This window comes from Hipposideros armiger, unplaced genomic scaffold, assembly GCF_001890085.2.
Source record: "Hipposideros armiger isolate ML-2016 unplaced genomic scaffold, ASM189008v1 scaffold_308, whole genome shotgun sequence".
NCBI lineage: Eukaryota > Metazoa > Chordata > Mammalia > Chiroptera > Hipposideridae > Hipposideros > Hipposideros armiger.
This window is the reverse complement of record NW_017731658.1, coordinates 1,369,842-1,387,708: the sequence shown is the minus strand read 5'-3', so window position 1 is coordinate 1,387,708 and position 17,867 is coordinate 1,369,842. Positions and strand designations below refer to the sequence as shown.

At 35.3% G+C, this 17,867-nt stretch overlaps 1 protein-coding gene across 15 annotated transcripts in view; it reads right to left on the bottom strand.

The window, feature by feature from the left end:
* Window positions 1–1,146: 1,146 nt before the first annotated feature.
* Window positions 1,147–17,867, bottom strand: part of ROBO2 (roundabout guidance receptor 2) — a 1,367,338-nt gene continuing 1,350,617 nt past the window's right edge. For 5 of the 15 annotated variants that reach the window (XM_019659930.1, XM_019659928.1, XM_019659933.1 and 2 more), the window contains 5 exons: window positions 15,978–16,160; window positions 13,604–13,777; window positions 6,924–7,196; window positions 4,898–5,098; window positions 1,627–2,629 (listed from right to left, as the gene is read on the bottom strand). In XM_019659930.1, the coding sequence (XP_019515475.1) occupies window positions 2,628–2,629; window positions 4,898–5,098; window positions 6,924–7,196; window positions 13,604–13,777; window positions 15,978–16,160 (833 nt within the window). In that variant the 3' untranslated portion in view covers window positions 1,627–2,627. Of the gene's footprint in view, window positions 2,630–4,897; window positions 5,099–6,923; window positions 7,197–13,603; window positions 13,778–15,977; window positions 16,161–17,867 lie in introns of all 15 variants that reach the window. The other 10 variants (XM_019659932.1, XM_019659937.1, XM_019659934.1 and 7 more) reach the window with 5 other exon arrangements.

The following is a 17,867-nucleotide window of genomic DNA, read 5'->3' as shown; positions in this document are numbered from 1 at the left end:
TTGACAGTGTTCCTGAAGTAATCTGGCTAGCCACAGTTTTTAATCTTCCTGTATATCTATTTGAGAATGGCATTTCACGTGCAAGATTTGATCAACCAATTCATTTAAAACTAGATTTAACAGGGAATGTGGACTACTTTAAAAAAACATTCTAAGAAACCATAAGGTCTGCACTGACATAATCTAACCACGAGAGTTAATTTTATGCACTGGAGACACTAAGGATGCATACCCAACCTTATTCCAGAAGTCACGTGCATACACATACTCTGTTTTTGAAGTCACGGTTTATTAGTCACATACACCTGCCAATTGCTAGGGGTCAGAGGCTATGCGTAATATGTGTAATGAACTAAAGTTTTAACATAATTGGGTTATAGAGGAATGTAAAGACAAAACACAAATGAACAAAACTTTGTTTGATTTTACCCAGAAAGAGGTGAAGTAGGGAGCTGCATGAATCAAATTTAAATTCCTTACTTCCTTCTGTTGTGAAGTATGTAGTCATTCTTACCAGAAACTCTTCATCTTCCCCAGTCTCTTTGTTCCAGAGAAATCAAACTGCATTAAAATTCAGATACTTCTGGGAGAAAGATGATAAAGTGTTTAACATGTGTGTCTCAGAATTATTTTTCTCCTCAGTGAAAAAATAAACTACACGGCACCAAGATATTGGGGCCCATAAAAGACATTATGTTTCTCTACCCTTGCATGTATTGATGCAGTCTCAGGAAATAAAAAAAGATGGACACAGTTAATCTTGCCATTGCTGTAACAATACGACATACAATTGGTGACTGAGCCAAAAATGCACAAAGCGTGGTTTGTCATTCAAACGGGTCCCGAATGAAAATTGATCCTTATCATTACATTGGGTATGTTTTTAAACTACCAACTACTGAACACATCTTAGGGAAAACATGAGAAAGTAAAACTAGAAATAGAATTTACAGCTGTGTAGGCAGCGCATGGGAAAATGCCACATGTGGAAATTTCATGTGCGTTCTCTTCTACTTGACTGATTGACTATACATGTACAGTAGCTAACGTATATTTCAAAGTCATGTTCACTTTGACCATGTATGACTGATGCTCAGAACCTTTTGTTCTAAAAGTCGTGAAAACAAATGAGGCAGGACACTGTTATTAATGTCCACTTATGAGGTTTGGTTTTATTTAAAAAGTGTATAAACATGCATTTTTCTCCTTTTCAATTTTTCTTTCAATTTACTCATTCAAAATGGGTCAAACATATTTTAGTTGGTAGCCAATTTCTGAGAATATACCATAAAATATTTATTCCAATAAATCTACTGACGGTGAACTGAACATACTCTGAGCACTGCTTTTTAAGCACTTAACGATTTGGCTATACATTTGGTGGCATAAACTTCACTTCTTAATCAAATGGAACACAAAATTGTATATAGACTGCATTATTTTTTAAAAGTCATGAATCGAAGTGATGCAGCTCTCTCCTCTAGCATGTACTGTACATGTATCAGAAAGATGAAACAAGATATTACAATAGAGTTTTTGTATTTAGAAGCAGCCCGAGTATGTCCTAATAATAAATTGCCTCTTTAACTATTTGCTGGATACTCTCGAGTTCATTTGGTTTGTTTCCTTGGGGAACATCATATTATATTCTGGCTTAATGAGTTGGAGAGATTAATTATGGTAATTCAGAAAATGCTCTTTTAAAAAACTGTAATATAAATACAGCTCTTGTGAAACACCTTAATTTTTTTTTTTTGCTTGTTGTAATTCTCAGATGGGTCAATTATGATGACAGGTGATGTTGATTCTAAATATAACTTTCATTTACCTTTTATCTTTTTAAGTAAGTTTAGTACATCTTTGCTACCTGTATATTTTAGTGCCTACTCAGTCTTAAGACTTAAACTTCCTTCTTTTGACCCCTGCTTTTGTCATGGTAAAAGCCACCTTTCTGCCTTTTTTTTTTTTTTATTGACTCAGTCCCTGGTGTTCAAAGAAGACTTTGCCAACAACCACCGTTCCTTCGCATCTTCCTATTTCTACACCCCAACCAAAACCTTCTAACGTGATTCGTTACAACCAGCAATACCCAACCTAGCTTACAGTACAGACACTCCCTTCACATTCAGTCTTTTTCTTCATGTCACGAGGAGTAGAGATTTGTGCTTATCACCAAATAAAATTGCAGTGCAAAATTTAAACATAAAAGTTACACAATTAAAAGTTAATATATGGCACCACAGCCTATTAATTCACATATAGTACAACAGACCAATAAGAACAGACAATAATATGAACAGAGCTAAAAAGAGTGAGCTTGCATAGCAATGCACAAAAGAAATTATATACAGAGGAAAATCCTTTTCTTCCTGGAGGGCGAGCTTTGTTTTCTTTCTTTTTTATATACTCCTGACAAGAAAGAGTTAAGGTGGGTGGTGTACGTAAGAGAAGAACACAAGTAAAATATCTGTGGGATATGTGTGGCTGTGTGTCTTTACATTGCATTTACAGTTCTTTCAATAGTACATAAATAAAGAAATTGTTCATTGCACTGTTTAGTGTCATCACTTCCATGAGTTCAGACCTGATGGTCCTTCAGAGCAGCTTTGCATGTCTCCTCTCAGTTACTCTAGAGAGAGAAAAAAACAAATCAGAGATAAGTTTGCATTTAAATTAAGTATTCTTTTATTCTGAGCAGCAAAAACCAAAACCAAAGCCAACCAATAATAAAGATAACATCATCAAATAGATTCTGTGAGTTTTTGAATTTAAGCAATTTTACTTGAATGATATAGGAAGTGGGGAAAAAACAAAACAAAACTCTTGCAGAATTTGGAGATTTAAAATCCAAGTGGCGTTATTTTTGCACTTCAGTGAGTCTGTAATTACTCCAAAATAAAAGTTAAAGAAAAATCCAAGTAGTCATGAATTGAATGAACATATCTTAATAATAATTCAATTAGTAATAGACAATAATAACTTCCATCAACAAAGAACTTCACAGTTTTGAAAGTCCTTTTACTTTTCATTATCTCACGACATCCCCCAGTCTGCAATGTGAGCATAATAGTAATGCCATTTTTCAGGTAAGGAGACAAGATTAGGGAAGTAGCTTACTTTGTCTGCTCATATAACCAATAAGTAGTTGAAAAGTTTGGAACGCAGAGCTGTTCCTTAGCAGTGTTTTTGGACTCTATTCAAACAAACAGTTGAAAATATTCAGCAAGAAAATATTCAGAACAAATAATTCTGACACTGGACAGCAAAATTGTTAACTTTCCTGATAAAATTAATGTGAATTCAATGGCTTTTACTGAGACATCCTATCTTTCTCTGTTATTTAGTATTTTATATCTAGAAAATAGATTAGTTATCAAAATACTAATGCCAGTTCTTTATTTAAAAAGAGAAATTTATTTCTGAGATATGTTATAATAATCAAAATATTACAAATTAACTAAAATCGAAGATCATCTTTTCAAAGTTAACTCCCCAAATTTAAAAATAAAGAATTCCTTTTTCTTTAAAATTATGAGTCAATATGCTTCCCTTTTTTATTGTACTGAGTTAAAAGGGCAAAGAAAACTACAAAGTGGGGCCGGCCGAGTGGCCCGATGGTTAAGAACTCGCTTGGGATGCTAGAGGGCCCCGGTTCGGATCCCACATATGAGGGCCAGTGACACTGCCCTCCACAGCTAAGATGCTGAATAACAGCTCAACCTGGAGCTGGGCTGCCATGAGTCGCCGGTGAAGGCGTAGGCTACAGCCCCTGTGGCAGTGCATTGCCATGGGCTACCGTGTGTAGCCAGCAGCCAGCGTGAGCGGCCAGCAGCCGCAGTGAGCGGCCTTCCAGAAGCCTGTGACTGATCTGCCTCGCCAGAGAAGAGCGCAATGATGGTGCCAACTTGGGCCCGTGAAGCAACGTCCTCCACAACTAGATTGAAGAACAAAACGACAGCAACTTGTCTGTTCCCCTTTCCCCAATTCCCCAGCACTGTTCCCATCCCCCTAATTCCTCAATAAAAATCTTAAAAAAAAAAAACAAAAAAAAAACTACAAAGTGAACTGTATTTAATGAACTTGTAAGTATTCAGATTAACTGCATAAATTAAAACTTTTTTTGTATCATAGAAATCCAACTTGAAATAGAAGAGATATGAATTTCATTGACTACGGTAAATAGCCATGGTCAAAGTTATGACCAAACCTGCTCAAAATCATATTTGATTTTTTTTTGTCATAGTAGAGCAAGTTTTCTACTATTCTGAAATTTGTTTATTATGCCAATGTCATTGATGGGGTTCAGGAAATGCTACCCCCAGATATGGCACCTTGGCATACTGAATATCTTAAGCTGAAGGACTTTGAGGAACCGGCACAAGCAGGAAGGTCATGGCGACCTTGCCCCTTCACCCTTCTTCCCTGAAACAGGTCCTAGAACTCCCACGTGAAAGGAACCTCCTCCCCTCCCCCTCCCGTACCAGGAGGAAGGAGAACTTTCTGATCAGGAGCCTGGGAATTTGGGGCCGAGTAATCTATAAATAAACCTTGTTAAACTAACCCGTATCTTCTTAGTTACTTCTTCACCGTTTCCTGCCTCTAGCCCAGACCCCTCTGTCTTGTATATTCTTCACACATGTATCGTTTCTTTGTCTAAAAGGTAGAAAAGCTTCCCAATCTGGTCACTGCTTTGGGTCTTCATCCTCTTGTGATGGCTCCCATGTCCATGTAAAACTTCAATAAAATGTGTATGCTTTTTTCCTGTTCATCTGTCTTTGTCAGTTTAATTTCAGACCCAGCCTAAGAGGGGTGAGGACAAAAATTTTCCTCCCCTATGTTATTAACCCAATATTCTTTCTGAATCACCACAACCTTTGAAATGTCCTAAAGCACTTACATAATTCACCTGTAAACTGTCCTTGACTATTTGAGCCCATATATCCTATGTCAAGAAGGTCGCTGGCATTGCGCTGGTGGCCCCCCCTCAATGCCTCGGCTTTCCTGGGTCCAGTGGATCCTTTAGAAGAAGCTGTTCCTGATGAGCTGTGGCCTCCTGGAGACGGGAAACTGGGCTTGCTGTAGGGCACCAAGGTCTCCTCTGGGGGAAAGAAACACAAAACAAAACACACACAAAAGGCTAAGTTAAACAGCAACATGTTGGCAAAACAACTTTAAATATTTAGCTGAAGGTAAACTATTTGACCATTTTGCTCCTTAAGAAAATTAAAAATTGGAGGTTTAATAAGTCCAAGATATTAAAGGAATTTCGATGTTCAAGCAACATTTCCTAGGATATGAAACTGAAACAGGATTAAATTAAAAGAGACCTTGGGATAAGGTACAATATTACATATCATTTGCAAAATTTAAATTTATTATAAAAGATCTGCATACAACAAGCCATACTGTTTAACAAATGCATTTTGGAGAATATTTTCTGGAGTTCAGTGAGGCTCCAATTTAATTTGTCTATTAAGATCGAAGAAACATAGTTTTGATTTTCAATTACGGCAACATTTTCTCAACTTAGATAAAGAACTATGTACATATTAGTTATTAAAATAAGCTTGTTAAATTTCTGTTATATCTTGGGATAGAAATACATAATTTGATAGGCTGTGTTCTTCCTTAATAGAAAAAGAGAAACTCATACATTTTAATACAGAATGTGTTGATATTCTTTTTATGTACCATTTCTCCACAAATAACTCATGATGTGCATTACTAAACACTTAATACTTTGAAATATTTTTTCTTTATTTCTTCCTTTTTTTCCCTCTTTCTTGCCCTCCTTCCCTCCCTTTCCCCCTTCCTTCTTCCCCTTCCCCCACTCCCTCCCCCACCCCCCCCCCTTTTTTTTTTCTTTCTAGGTAGGGGCCATTATTACTGTGATTAAATGACTAAAAACATGCTGACTGAATTTAGTATTTCTTTCCTTAGATAATCTTTAATGAATGACAAAGATAACAAGATTCTTCTCTCACAACCTGAATGATGCAGCATTCTTAAAATATTTTATTGAACCTAAGTATGAAAATTATCATCTTTTGGCCACTGCATAAATTATATTTCCTAAAACTCTAAGTGCTAACTTGTGACAAAATATAGTTACTGAAAATGCATGGCTAAAAGTGATATCTAGAAAAGATTCAGTCCAAATGAATAAATGAATGTATAAGGAAACTCTGAATGTGTGTGGTGTGTGTGTGCACGTGTGTGTGTGTGTGTGTGTGTGTGAGATACTTACTGAATCCTGACATAAAAAGAGATGTTCCAGAAAATTCATTTCTATAACAGGCCTAACGCCCTCCCCACCAAAAAAACTCCAACCTCAAACCATGACATGTATTTTATGACATTTCCATGAAACTTGATTTATAAACAAGAACACACCTCATTGAATTGTTAACAATCAACTAAAATAAATGAAAGTGTTAGAGAAAGTGTTGGCCCAGTTTAACCTTTTCTAACATGAGGATTTTATAATGGAGATTTTTTTGTAACTTTGTTAGTTTAATTAATCTTGCTATTTGACTGAAGTGGGTTTTCCTTTCAAAATGACTAGTTTCTTCAGTCAAAATGAATAAGCTAGTTGAAGGTAGAGTTTAAACTGACACTAAAGATCAAATTTTGTGCCCTCAAAAGTACTCAATATAAACATTAAAAGCAAAAAAGTCAAATTGTCTCCTAAGCACTACAGATGGAGGTGGGGGTCTCTGGGCTCAAAGGTCCTATGCAGAGGTTAACATGAGGAACAGTCCCTAGTAGGACATGCTGGTGAGCTGGGCTGTGGAATGCCAACTTCAATTAGCGATTCGAGGCAAATGTGTTTCCGATGCACTTAACAGCTGCCATTTCTAAAATACCTGGTAAAAAAAAAAAGGGTAAAAGTCCACACTTTCTTGGGACTGTGCAGAACACACCTGGTCCGACACCTTGTTTGTGTAGGGCTTTCCGTATATCTTCTTGGCGTTCTGTGGAGTTAATCCATTCCTGGGTTTGTCGCTGCCACTCTAGGGACGTTCTAGCTGGACACTCCAGTGAGCTCTTTGTGTCTTCTAAGCTGGATGCTTGTTGTCTCTCCAGAGAGCTTCCTTTTCTCTCTGTTGAGCTTTCCACGTTACCAGCATGCTGGCTCGGGCCTATGTGCTGCCTTAAACCCTGACCTGGAGGGGGGTCTGGTGGTGGTGGAAGATCTAAAAATTGTGAATAATGTTTAGAATTGGACTAACATTTAATGAAAAGTACAGGTTTTAGTTCAAGATGAAGAAAAAACTCTTGCCCTCCTAAAGGTACCACCCATGCAAAAGAAATTCTGGGGACAAAAAGGCCAGTTATTTATATCCAAAATATATATTACTGATGTTGTTATGTTTTGATCACAGTTCCCTTGAAATAAAGTCAACTGATTTTATTCAACTGTTATATATGAAAGTGTTTTCAATTGCACATTGAGGCTAATATCAAGGGGTAAAAGGAAGCTGATGGCTTCTCCATACTGAATCTATTGTCTAAATCCACCTCCCTAATGTTGAAATACTATGACACAAAATGACTAGAAATTCTTGCAGCTGTGCTAATAAAAGGCTCTGGGAAGAATAAAAGCCATCCCGCTAATCTCCATAGGAAATGTTGCCCTCGGGAAATTAAGAACTATATGCTGTATCATATGCAACATATGACTGCCTTTACCCACGTATGTGGCACATTTAGCAACAGTCAAAAGGTTAAGCTAACATTTATGAAATGCAATTAACATTTTGTCTGACAACCAATGCTGGCTGTTCGTTTCATGAGTTAGCTAATGAGTTACAACTAATATATTATAATCTTCCAAAGTATTAATTTTAATAGGTAGTAACCAATTTTCACAGTACAGATAGAATATGGTTCACTGTGTTAGAGTAGACAATGCATCACGAACATTTGAGATGTAATGGAATAGATAATTTTTCAGAACAGCTCTTTAAATATCAGATATGAAAAAATGAAAAGTTCAAAGACTTAGCTAATTTTTCATTTTCCTTTTATTAGCTCTTCAGATTGTGATACCTTTATATTTTTAATGTCTTCAATTGAGAAATCATAGTCCCTTGTTTCATATTTCTTTTGGTATTATACTAGTACTCTAATATGATTTATATTATTATACTAGTTTTGAAATTACTTTGGTGAGGATTTTGAAATCTTCTAGATTGTCTAAACATTCTTTTGAATTATTTTCTTTTATTTTTTTTCTGGCATGCTATTGAAACTTCTTTGTTCATGCTTAGAGTATCAGTAATTATATTATGAGTTCATAAAGACCTAATATCATATATAAATATATACTATATGTATTTATTTTATTATAGAGGACATATTTTATAATATAAGTAATTATTTCCTATGCCATTTTTTTGTAATTGTGCTCGTGTCTAATAATATTGTTTGCAAAATTTAAAAGGGTAAAGTATAAATTTTTTGTACAAAAGTAGCTTCCTTGGAAGGTTACATTGCTCCTTTTAAACACTTTAAGACATTTTATATTTCCTTTATGAGCAAAATGACATTGTCCTCCATTGCATTGATAATGATGATCTCCTCAGCATTTGCTCAGTGAGTTCCCATGTTGGAGCAGCACTCCTAGTTCTTATCTATGTTTTCTTCTTAGGTTATGGCTGACTAATTAATGAAGGGGACAGAGTTTCTGTCTGGGAGAATCAAGTTGAATTTGAAACCTTTCTTTCAAAATGAAAAGCTAATCCAATATTGAGATATCTGTTTGTTGAATAATCCACAAATGAGTTAGGTGTTTCCTTTGCATTCCATACTGATTTCCTTCAGTATGTATTATTACAAATGCAAATTAATTATTTCATTTGAATTATTGGATTTAAAGACTGCCAGTAGGAGAGGAATTACTGTACTGTCTTCCAAAATAACATATCTTATCATTGATTTTTATTCTCCATCAGAGTAGCTTAATTTTTAAAATGGTCAAAATGGCATCTGCTCATACATGCTAGCTAAAATTCTGATTACTGTTTAATTTAACCTGAAATTATACAGCTACATAATTAAGTAATATCCTTGGAGTTTGTATATCCTAAAAAGAAAGAACATTGCATGCACATTGAAATAAACAAATTGGAAAAAAAGATGATATTAAAAATAGCTGTGGAAAAAATAAAAGTATGTAACCAAATATGTTTACTTAAATTAAATTTATTATTCATTTCTATGTTGACTCATTTTAACTAAATCAATTCACTAAAGAGTCTCTGACTGGCCTACTGAGGATTTGCTATTGTCAGGCACACAGCAGTCCAGTGGTATATGTGCCGTTATTATCCTCTTTCTTTTTTAGGTTAGAAAAAGGAGCTACAAAGAAATTAAGTATCTCCAGTCTGGACCTCTCTTCCCATGAACTCCAGGCTCAAATCCACACTGACTAGTTTGACATATACATTAAAAGGTCTCTCAAATGTCACACATCAAACCTGAGTTCTAAGTCCTCCTATACAGAACATGCTTCCTCTCTAGCGTTCTTCATCTCAATTAGTAGCAATTTCATTCTATAAGTTTCCCAAAATTTAGGTGCAATTTTTGACTTCCCTGCTTTACAGCCCATATTAATTTCATGAACAAATCCTGTGGGCTCCACCTCAAACTATCTCCAGAATTCAACCTTTCTCATTGCTTCCACTGATTCTACCTTGGTTTGAACCACTAGCATCTATTCCCTGTATTACTCCTACAACTTCCTAGGTAGTTTCTGTGACTCCACACAGAAGCATGTTCTGCTTATCTTGACATAATAGCTAGAGTGACTCTTTTATAAAAGCAAAAGTAAGATCATATCTCCCCTCAGCTTTAAACGTACACGTGTATGCACATCCAGTGGTTTCCCATTCAAAGTAAGAGCCAATGTCCTTATGGAAGTTTAGAGGTCCTACAAACTCTGGCCCTTGCTTACTTGTCTGACTTCATATTCTATTTGGCTACCCTTTCTGCTTCAGTCACACTGCTCCTCTTGCTTTTCATCAAATAAACTTGAGGCTCTCACTTGCTGTTCTCATTTCCTGGAATGACTTTTCCTCAGATATCAGCATTGCTCTTTCCTTTATAATCTTCCAGTCTTTTCTCAAATGTCATCTTCATGGTAAAGCCTTCCCTGAGGACTCTACTAAAAAAAAATTCCCCCCTCCACCCTTGTATTTCTCAACTTCCTTCTGATAATTTTTTTTCCTCCATGACACTTACTAGCATCTTACATACTTCTAATTTTCACTTATCTGTTTATGATGCTCTTTATGAATTTCCCCCACTAGAATATAAGCTCTAGGAGGGCAGGGCATTTTGTCTGTTTGATTCCCATTGCCTATCATTTGGTGCATGCCTAGTAAGTATTTGAATGAACAAATTAATACAGAAATTTGTGCAATGGTCAAGGGTAGCCTGTGGCAGAGTGGGGAAAAGTACCCCTTAATGAGTAGGATATTAGGAATGATGGGAGGACTGGCTGGAATAAGATAATCTAGGGGGAAAAAAACCCCAAAAAACCATCAATGAACAGAGAACTATCTTCTCTGCCTTCTTTGTTCAGCATTGGTCAATGTATTGGCTTTATGGGGTATTCTTTGGCTTATGCAAATGGAATAGAAGACTTGGATTGAGTAATACCTGCTTAGGAGAGATTTATCCAAGGAAGGAGAGCACTCCTTAACATGTGTATGGATGGGTTTTTGCATAGCCTTTAGAACACAGACTGACATTTCTCACCATTCCCGATTTCTCTTATTGGTCATAAGCAAGGATTACTTTCCCACTCCAACAGTTAATCTGAGGCCATGTGACAAATTTCTTGCCAAGAAATAAAAGAATTGACATGTGTCACTTGCAGGCCTGGCCACAGAACTTGTCAAGTAAATAATCAATGTTCTGTCTTCTCCTCACTCAGAAACCATAAAGGTCCCATCTTGAAAATAATGATGCCCCAATATCGAAGAAGCATACATCCTTGATACTTAGAGGAGAGCTGTCTGACCTTTATAAATCATTGTGTCTATCAGAAACAAACTCTTACTGTGCTAAGCCATTGAGGGATAGAAGTTGTTTGGTGTAGCAGCTAGTACTAATTATCCTGATTAATATACTCACAAAACACTATTGTGAAATTTATAATGCAAAAGTTTTAGTATAAAATGTCTATACACTAAATGCTACTAAAGAGCAACCTTCCCAAAAAGAATCATTTGATTTTATATACAAATATAAACTTGTTACTGATACATGGAGTCATACCATAGAAATGCTATAACCTATGCATGTGAGATAAAATATCAATATCCTTAGGGATAATCTGCACAGTGATATACAAAATAAATTTCCTTGCATTATAACTAAAATGTGTTTGGATCAAACACTTGGGGAAACACGTGAACCAAAATTTCCTTTACAATATGACGACTTCTAAAATGTATCCACTAATAACACATAATCCATTATCCCTTTTTGGAATGCAGGCAAATGTGAAAAGATAGGAAGTTACTTGTTTTTTAGAAAACTAAGCAACATATTGATCATGATTTAACTAGGTGGTAATTTTCTTTAACCAGACATTCTAAAGAAGCTTGCAAAAAAAGTGTTCTAGGAAGACAGCTCTCTGTTTTGTCAATTTATACAGTAAATCTTCCACATAGTCTAAATACAATGTTTAAACAATTCAGAAAATCCACACAAAAACAGGTACCTGAATTTTTTTTCTCTTTCCATGACACTAATATTAGGAAAATTACACAAATTATTAATTAGGAGGTTTATAGCTAGCATAGCAGTGAGAGTAATCCTTTTTTATTTAGAGGGAGTGTGATCAACATTATAGGCTGCTTTTAGTACTCAACTCATCTTCAGAACATCTGAGGCAAAAAGGCAGTGGTGAGCATATTTGCTCACAACAGGATATCCATCTATAGAGAATCAAAATCTCAATTGTACCCTTACCCTCATATTCCACAGAAACACTTTCCAATGAAAACAAAGTAAGCAGGGAAGACAAGTAAACCTGAAAGTGTTTAGAACAAGTTATGTTTGCTTTAAAGTCTTCTTAACGTTCTAAGATGACAAAAGAAAGCACACAAATGGTAGCCAGACACAGACGTCCCTCCCCCCGACCAAAAACTAATAAAGAACAAATACTTATTTTTCAGCTAAGCCTCATTCTGTCCTATAATGATAAGCCTAAGAGGCTGAGATGAGTGCTAAGGACTTGGTCATAGCTTGTCAAAGCCAAGTGCCTATTAGAATCACACGTGGAGCTTTAAAAAATACCCACAACTGCTTTTCAGCTCAGAGCAATTAAACCAGAATCTCTGGGATATATTTTAAGAACACCCCAGATGGTTTTAATGCTCAGCTCAGCTAGAATCATCCTTTTGGTGTGTAGTGGAGCTCTGTCAAGGTAAAGTTTGTGTGTTTGTAGGAGATAGTGCTGAGAAGAGTGAAGAAATTTACCTTTGGGTCCAACATTATACTAGGCACTTTAAACATATTATCTTCTAGATTCATTAGAATAAATCTTCAGGATAAACATATTTAGTCCTATTTTTAAATACAGTAATACTTTGGTTTGCGAGCATAATTTGTTCTGGAAACCAACTACTCGTATTCCAAGACATCGCTTGTCTACCACGTTAAAATGTATTAGAAATGTTTGCTCATCTTGTGGAACACTCACAAACCAAGTTACTTGCAATCCAAGGTGTTACCATATATGAAAATTAAATTGAATATATGGGAAATAGATCCTGCTCTGTAGAGTTCATGAACTACTCATTATTGAACAAGGACATCTAATAAGATTAATTCCTGACACTAGGAGTGTTTAAACAAATACTCAAAGATGGATGCTATACCTAAATAGACGAAAATAGTTCAGCAAGCTATGGACCATTGAGCAAATTCAGCCACTGCCTGGTTTGTGAATAAAGTTCTATTGGCAACCATTCACACCCATTCGCTACTTTTTTCATTGCTGCACAGATGCTACAATGGCAGTGGTAAGTAGTTGTAACAGGACTGTATGGCCTGCTAAAGCCAAAAATGTTTATTATCTGGTTTTTCATTAAAAGTTTGCTGACCCATTAACTAGGTGATCTGCAACATGCTTTTAGCCCGGGAATTCTCAAAACTAAAAAATTACTAAATTCCAAATCACTTCACACTTCTTCTTTTTGAAAAGCAAAATAACATCTATTATAGTTAAATTTAATAACAGAAATGCTCCAAAAACATGGCAAGTGCACATGCTACTTAGGTTTTTTTTCCTAATCTTAAAAAGGAAGAGTCACTAAAAAGCGTTAATGGAAAATGCCAGAATGGCAGAAAAAAACCAACACTGAAAAGTGGTATGGCATATATTTCTTGGGGCTTGATAAGATGGAAATAATTCCAGATTTTTTAAAAAGAGGGTGTTTTATTTAAACAAGACCATGTTGATAGGTTTTCTGCCTTGTTATATAACAAGGCAGTGCCTAATCTACCATAGTGACTTTACCCCAAATAGATGATTGCAGATAGCACATCTCTTCAGTGAGGAGATGAGAGAAGGAATGAGACCTACCATCCATCATCCCTTCCCTTCGATGAGGCAAAGCTGGCTGTTGGTCCATTCGCCCTCCCTTGTGTTTTTTCGTGGGCCTGGGCCTCTGGCTTTGACTCAGGGCTGCACTGGTATTACTGTCAGTAGAAAATGGGCTGGTTGGTCGAGGTCTTTGAGAGGAGGTAAAGGCTTTGCCTAAAAAGACAACAAAGGGGTATAGAGAACGTGATTATGAGACACTGATTCTGTCTGTTTTGTATTTCTGCTCTTCCTAATACTAACTTCTAAACCTGCCTAGAGATGCCATTTGAAGGTAGCAAATACTGATGCATCTCCACAGAAAAATATGCCCTGTGGCATTGATTTTGTCCAGTTATTAATACCCAACACTCTACCCACTGAAACAATTCAAACACATGAATATAAAACAAATCTACCCACCCCAAACTTGATATTATGTGGTTATATTTTAATTTAACCTTGATAATCATAGTGATACTTTCATAGAAATATGCAAATTCATGCAGCTTTTACTTCTTCAAATTAAACAAGCTATTTCTGAAATTAGGTCCTGTCTTATTTGTTTAATCAAATATCACCCTTGGAATACTACAAACTCTCTTTCAGTACAGAAAAAAATGTCCTGTAGTAATTGCATTTGAAATTTTACATGAAAGGTCTGCTCAGACACATTCATTAAATTGACCTTGCCACCCATACACACACACGGTGAATTCTATCTCTTTCAGCAGAAACTCAATAACATTAGTATATAGTCTAGGATAGATAGCAGGTTAAAACCCCTTGTATATCCAAAGTGCAATAGGTAATTTCTGATGAATAATATTGTATCTGAGCAGACTCAACATTCTCACTGAAAAATGAAATGTGCTATGTTTTTGTGTCATAGTGTACATATGCAGGGAAATTTACTCTGGGAAAAGGTTAGTGAATAAATTTTCAATATCTTATAATTTTAACATCATGTTTATTATGGCATGAGAGGGCTGGTTTAAGTGCATGTCTATATATTCTCTTGTGTATGTTTTCATTTCATACAAGATGACTATATGTAGTTACATTTCCTTAAGTCAGTGTGACATGATATTACTTAATGTTTTATTAGCTATTAGAATACATGCAAGAAATGCACTTATGCCTTCTAATTTATTAGTTTCCTTACACCTTCTCACTGCTCTGCTTATAGCTATGCCACCAAAAGCACTCAGGCAACATAAAGTTTCTGACTTAATGACTTATAAAGCAAGGAAATTCAAATAACCCTTATATTACAACATATTTTAGTTCAGATGCCATATGAAAAACAAACCTCTGCAATGCTTTGGAAATCTTTTTTATTTCATTTGAAGATACCTAATGCATCCTCAGAGGAAATACTGATGATATATTTCAAAGAAAATTTCCAAGACTCATCTTTATAACCTGAGTTTAGTTAAGGGTCAAAATCGTTTTTCTTTACTATCTGGATACTATTAAGATTTCAAAAATGCATTTAGAATTTTGTTAGTTTTTTTTTTCTTGTGAGGTAGCTCAGTTTAATTCATGTTAGAATCTTCTTATATATGCATTTAAGCAATATACATAGTCATATAATAACACGCATCATGCCAAAGTTATTTCGTTTCAGTAAAACAAATGATTACAAATTACCGATCTATTATTAGATCTACCCATATTTATTTTTTGGGGAATGATCAGATGCATGAAAAATAACATAATAGGTCTTTTATATTATTCCTTATTATACTCAGAAGCCAAAATTAGATTATGCTAAAGAGCAGCACACACATAATCATCATTTTTTTCAACTTGCGAATGCAGTGGTGTATTTTTATTAGCATCCTTTAACAAATAATAAATTATTGGATTAAAATCTTAACAGCCAAAAATTAACAATACAATCAGCCATTTGAACTGTTAGACTGACAGCGTCAGACCCATTCACCCCATGCTGAGAAAGCCTTCCCAGAAAATGCATTTGCAGAAAGAAATGGAGATAAAAGCTGAATAATTTTAATTACTGGGCACATTATTGATTATGTGAGAATTTTGCAAAGTGTGAGTTATTGAAAATTTAATGGCAATCTTAGTTGCAACTTTGCTGTAATATAAAAAGGAAGCATATTCCAATTAATCAGCAGAACCGTGAAGGCAAAAGGAAATAAAGGACAGACAGTGGTGAGTAGGAGCTTATTCTTGTCTCTGCAAAACTATCATCACAGGAGAGTTCTGGTAATCGAGCATCCCAATTGTGTTCATGCATACTAAAGAAATCCCTGCAATCAGACTCACTGAGGAGAAAGGACAGGAGAAAAATAGCTCAGTGTCCAAAGGGTTCTCTCATGCAAAGAGTGTTGACTCAGAGTCTACCAACCTGTTCTTGCAAGGCTGGTTCCATCCAGCCTAAAACCAGCTTTATCTGCTGCTGCCACCAGTGCTTGTGCAAAACTGCCGCTGGCAAAGATGGAGCCATCTGAGGAGCTACCTACACTAGATCTATGACTAGAAAAGTTACGATCCTCATCAGATGCAGAGCCCCATCCATTTACCATTGAACCTAAAAACAAATGTAGTTGTCTAGTAAGTTGTATATATTGGAGAGCTCATCTGTTTGCACACACTCTACTAATGAACAAGTAGGCTGCTCTAACTCCTCAGGCTTCCTCATGGTAAACCAGGTTTCAGCGTGACTTCTTTACCATATGCAAGCATCATCCATGTTTTAAACATCCATAGTGCTGAAGAATGAAGCTCATTTAAAACCTGCATCTGTTTGCAACACGTGAGCAAAATATATTCCATATGGTTCCGTTCTTACATTGTTAAAATTATTACATGATCATTTTCCAAAAGAGAATTGCTATGTACAAGTCCCGCAATTCAGAAAAGAACACTTTTAATGAGCTAAATTATTGTGTATTTAAACTAAACCTTTCAAGGACTCAGTTGAATACATTTTGTGAATGTATTTTGAATTTAATGCAGACTCGAATGATATTTTGCATGAAATCTACACTTGTACACTGTAAAGGGGGTAGAATTATTTCAAGATTTTAAAATAAAAATTTAATTAGGAAGTAACAGCAAACATAAACTAAAAATGTATAAATAATATCACAACAAATAGACTTAGGATATAAGAAAAATGTATGTTTGAAAAGTTCTCTTAATTTCAAAGTTCAATATGCTTTCTTTGCTTTTTAATTAAGAGTGTCTGCTTTCTTTTTAATGCAAATCTTTATTTTAGAAAATCAACCAGTATAAAGAATATCACTGGCCTTAGTATGGATTTCTCTGCAAAATGCAACTTAGCAATAGAGGAAAATAATTCAGCTTTATGTGTAAAGAGCTGCAAAATATGAAGATATGGAGAAATAACTTTCATTCTTAAATTTTCATCAAGTCATTTACAATTTTATACATTTTCTTAGACCAAGCACACTGAGACCTTAATCTACACATAATACAATTAATATTACAATATTCAAGTTGATGTACAATTAATTTATAATGCAATAAAGTACCAAATGTTGCTTATTCTAAATTTTTAAAATGAGAGACAATAAATTATCTATGAAAAGATAATATTTTTAAATAAACCAAACACATATTTACATAAAAGAAATGAGTAGAGAGCCATAGACTTTTCTGCTTTTCTCCAATAGTTAAGAGACAAAAGTAAAGTTAGAGGAGTGTTGCCATGATGAAGTATTTGTACTTTTAGTCAAGGTGCCAGGATACAATAACATGGGTTCATGCACTTTCAATACAGAAGACAGAAACCCAAGGGGTTAGGAGGATCTGAGAACTTAAAAGGGTGTTAAGTGTAGCAGAGAAAGACAGAGTTTTGATTCTATTTGCCAAAAGCACAGAAATACACGTTTTACTTTCAAAACAAATTCCCTTGACACAAGCCACTGAAAGGAAGCCAAGATAACACCAGCAACTGAGCCTTCTCTGAGAGAGCCATTTCTGAGTTAATAATCACAAGTCAAGGACCAACAGCCCAAAAGGAAAGGAGAAATGATGCAATAGGCTTTGCAATATAATGTTACAGTAGATAAGAAAAAATATCAAAGTGATTCAGTCCATAGTCACAAAAGAAAGAATATGAAGCTCTAGAACTGAGGATAGTTTTGAAACATGTGACAGCTCAGTCCCGGTCCCTCCTATGCACTGTTTTCTGTATTTCTGAATGTCTGCTGAACATCTGCGAACACATCTGTGTCAGCTATTTGAAACTCACTCTCCAAACAAGCATCTC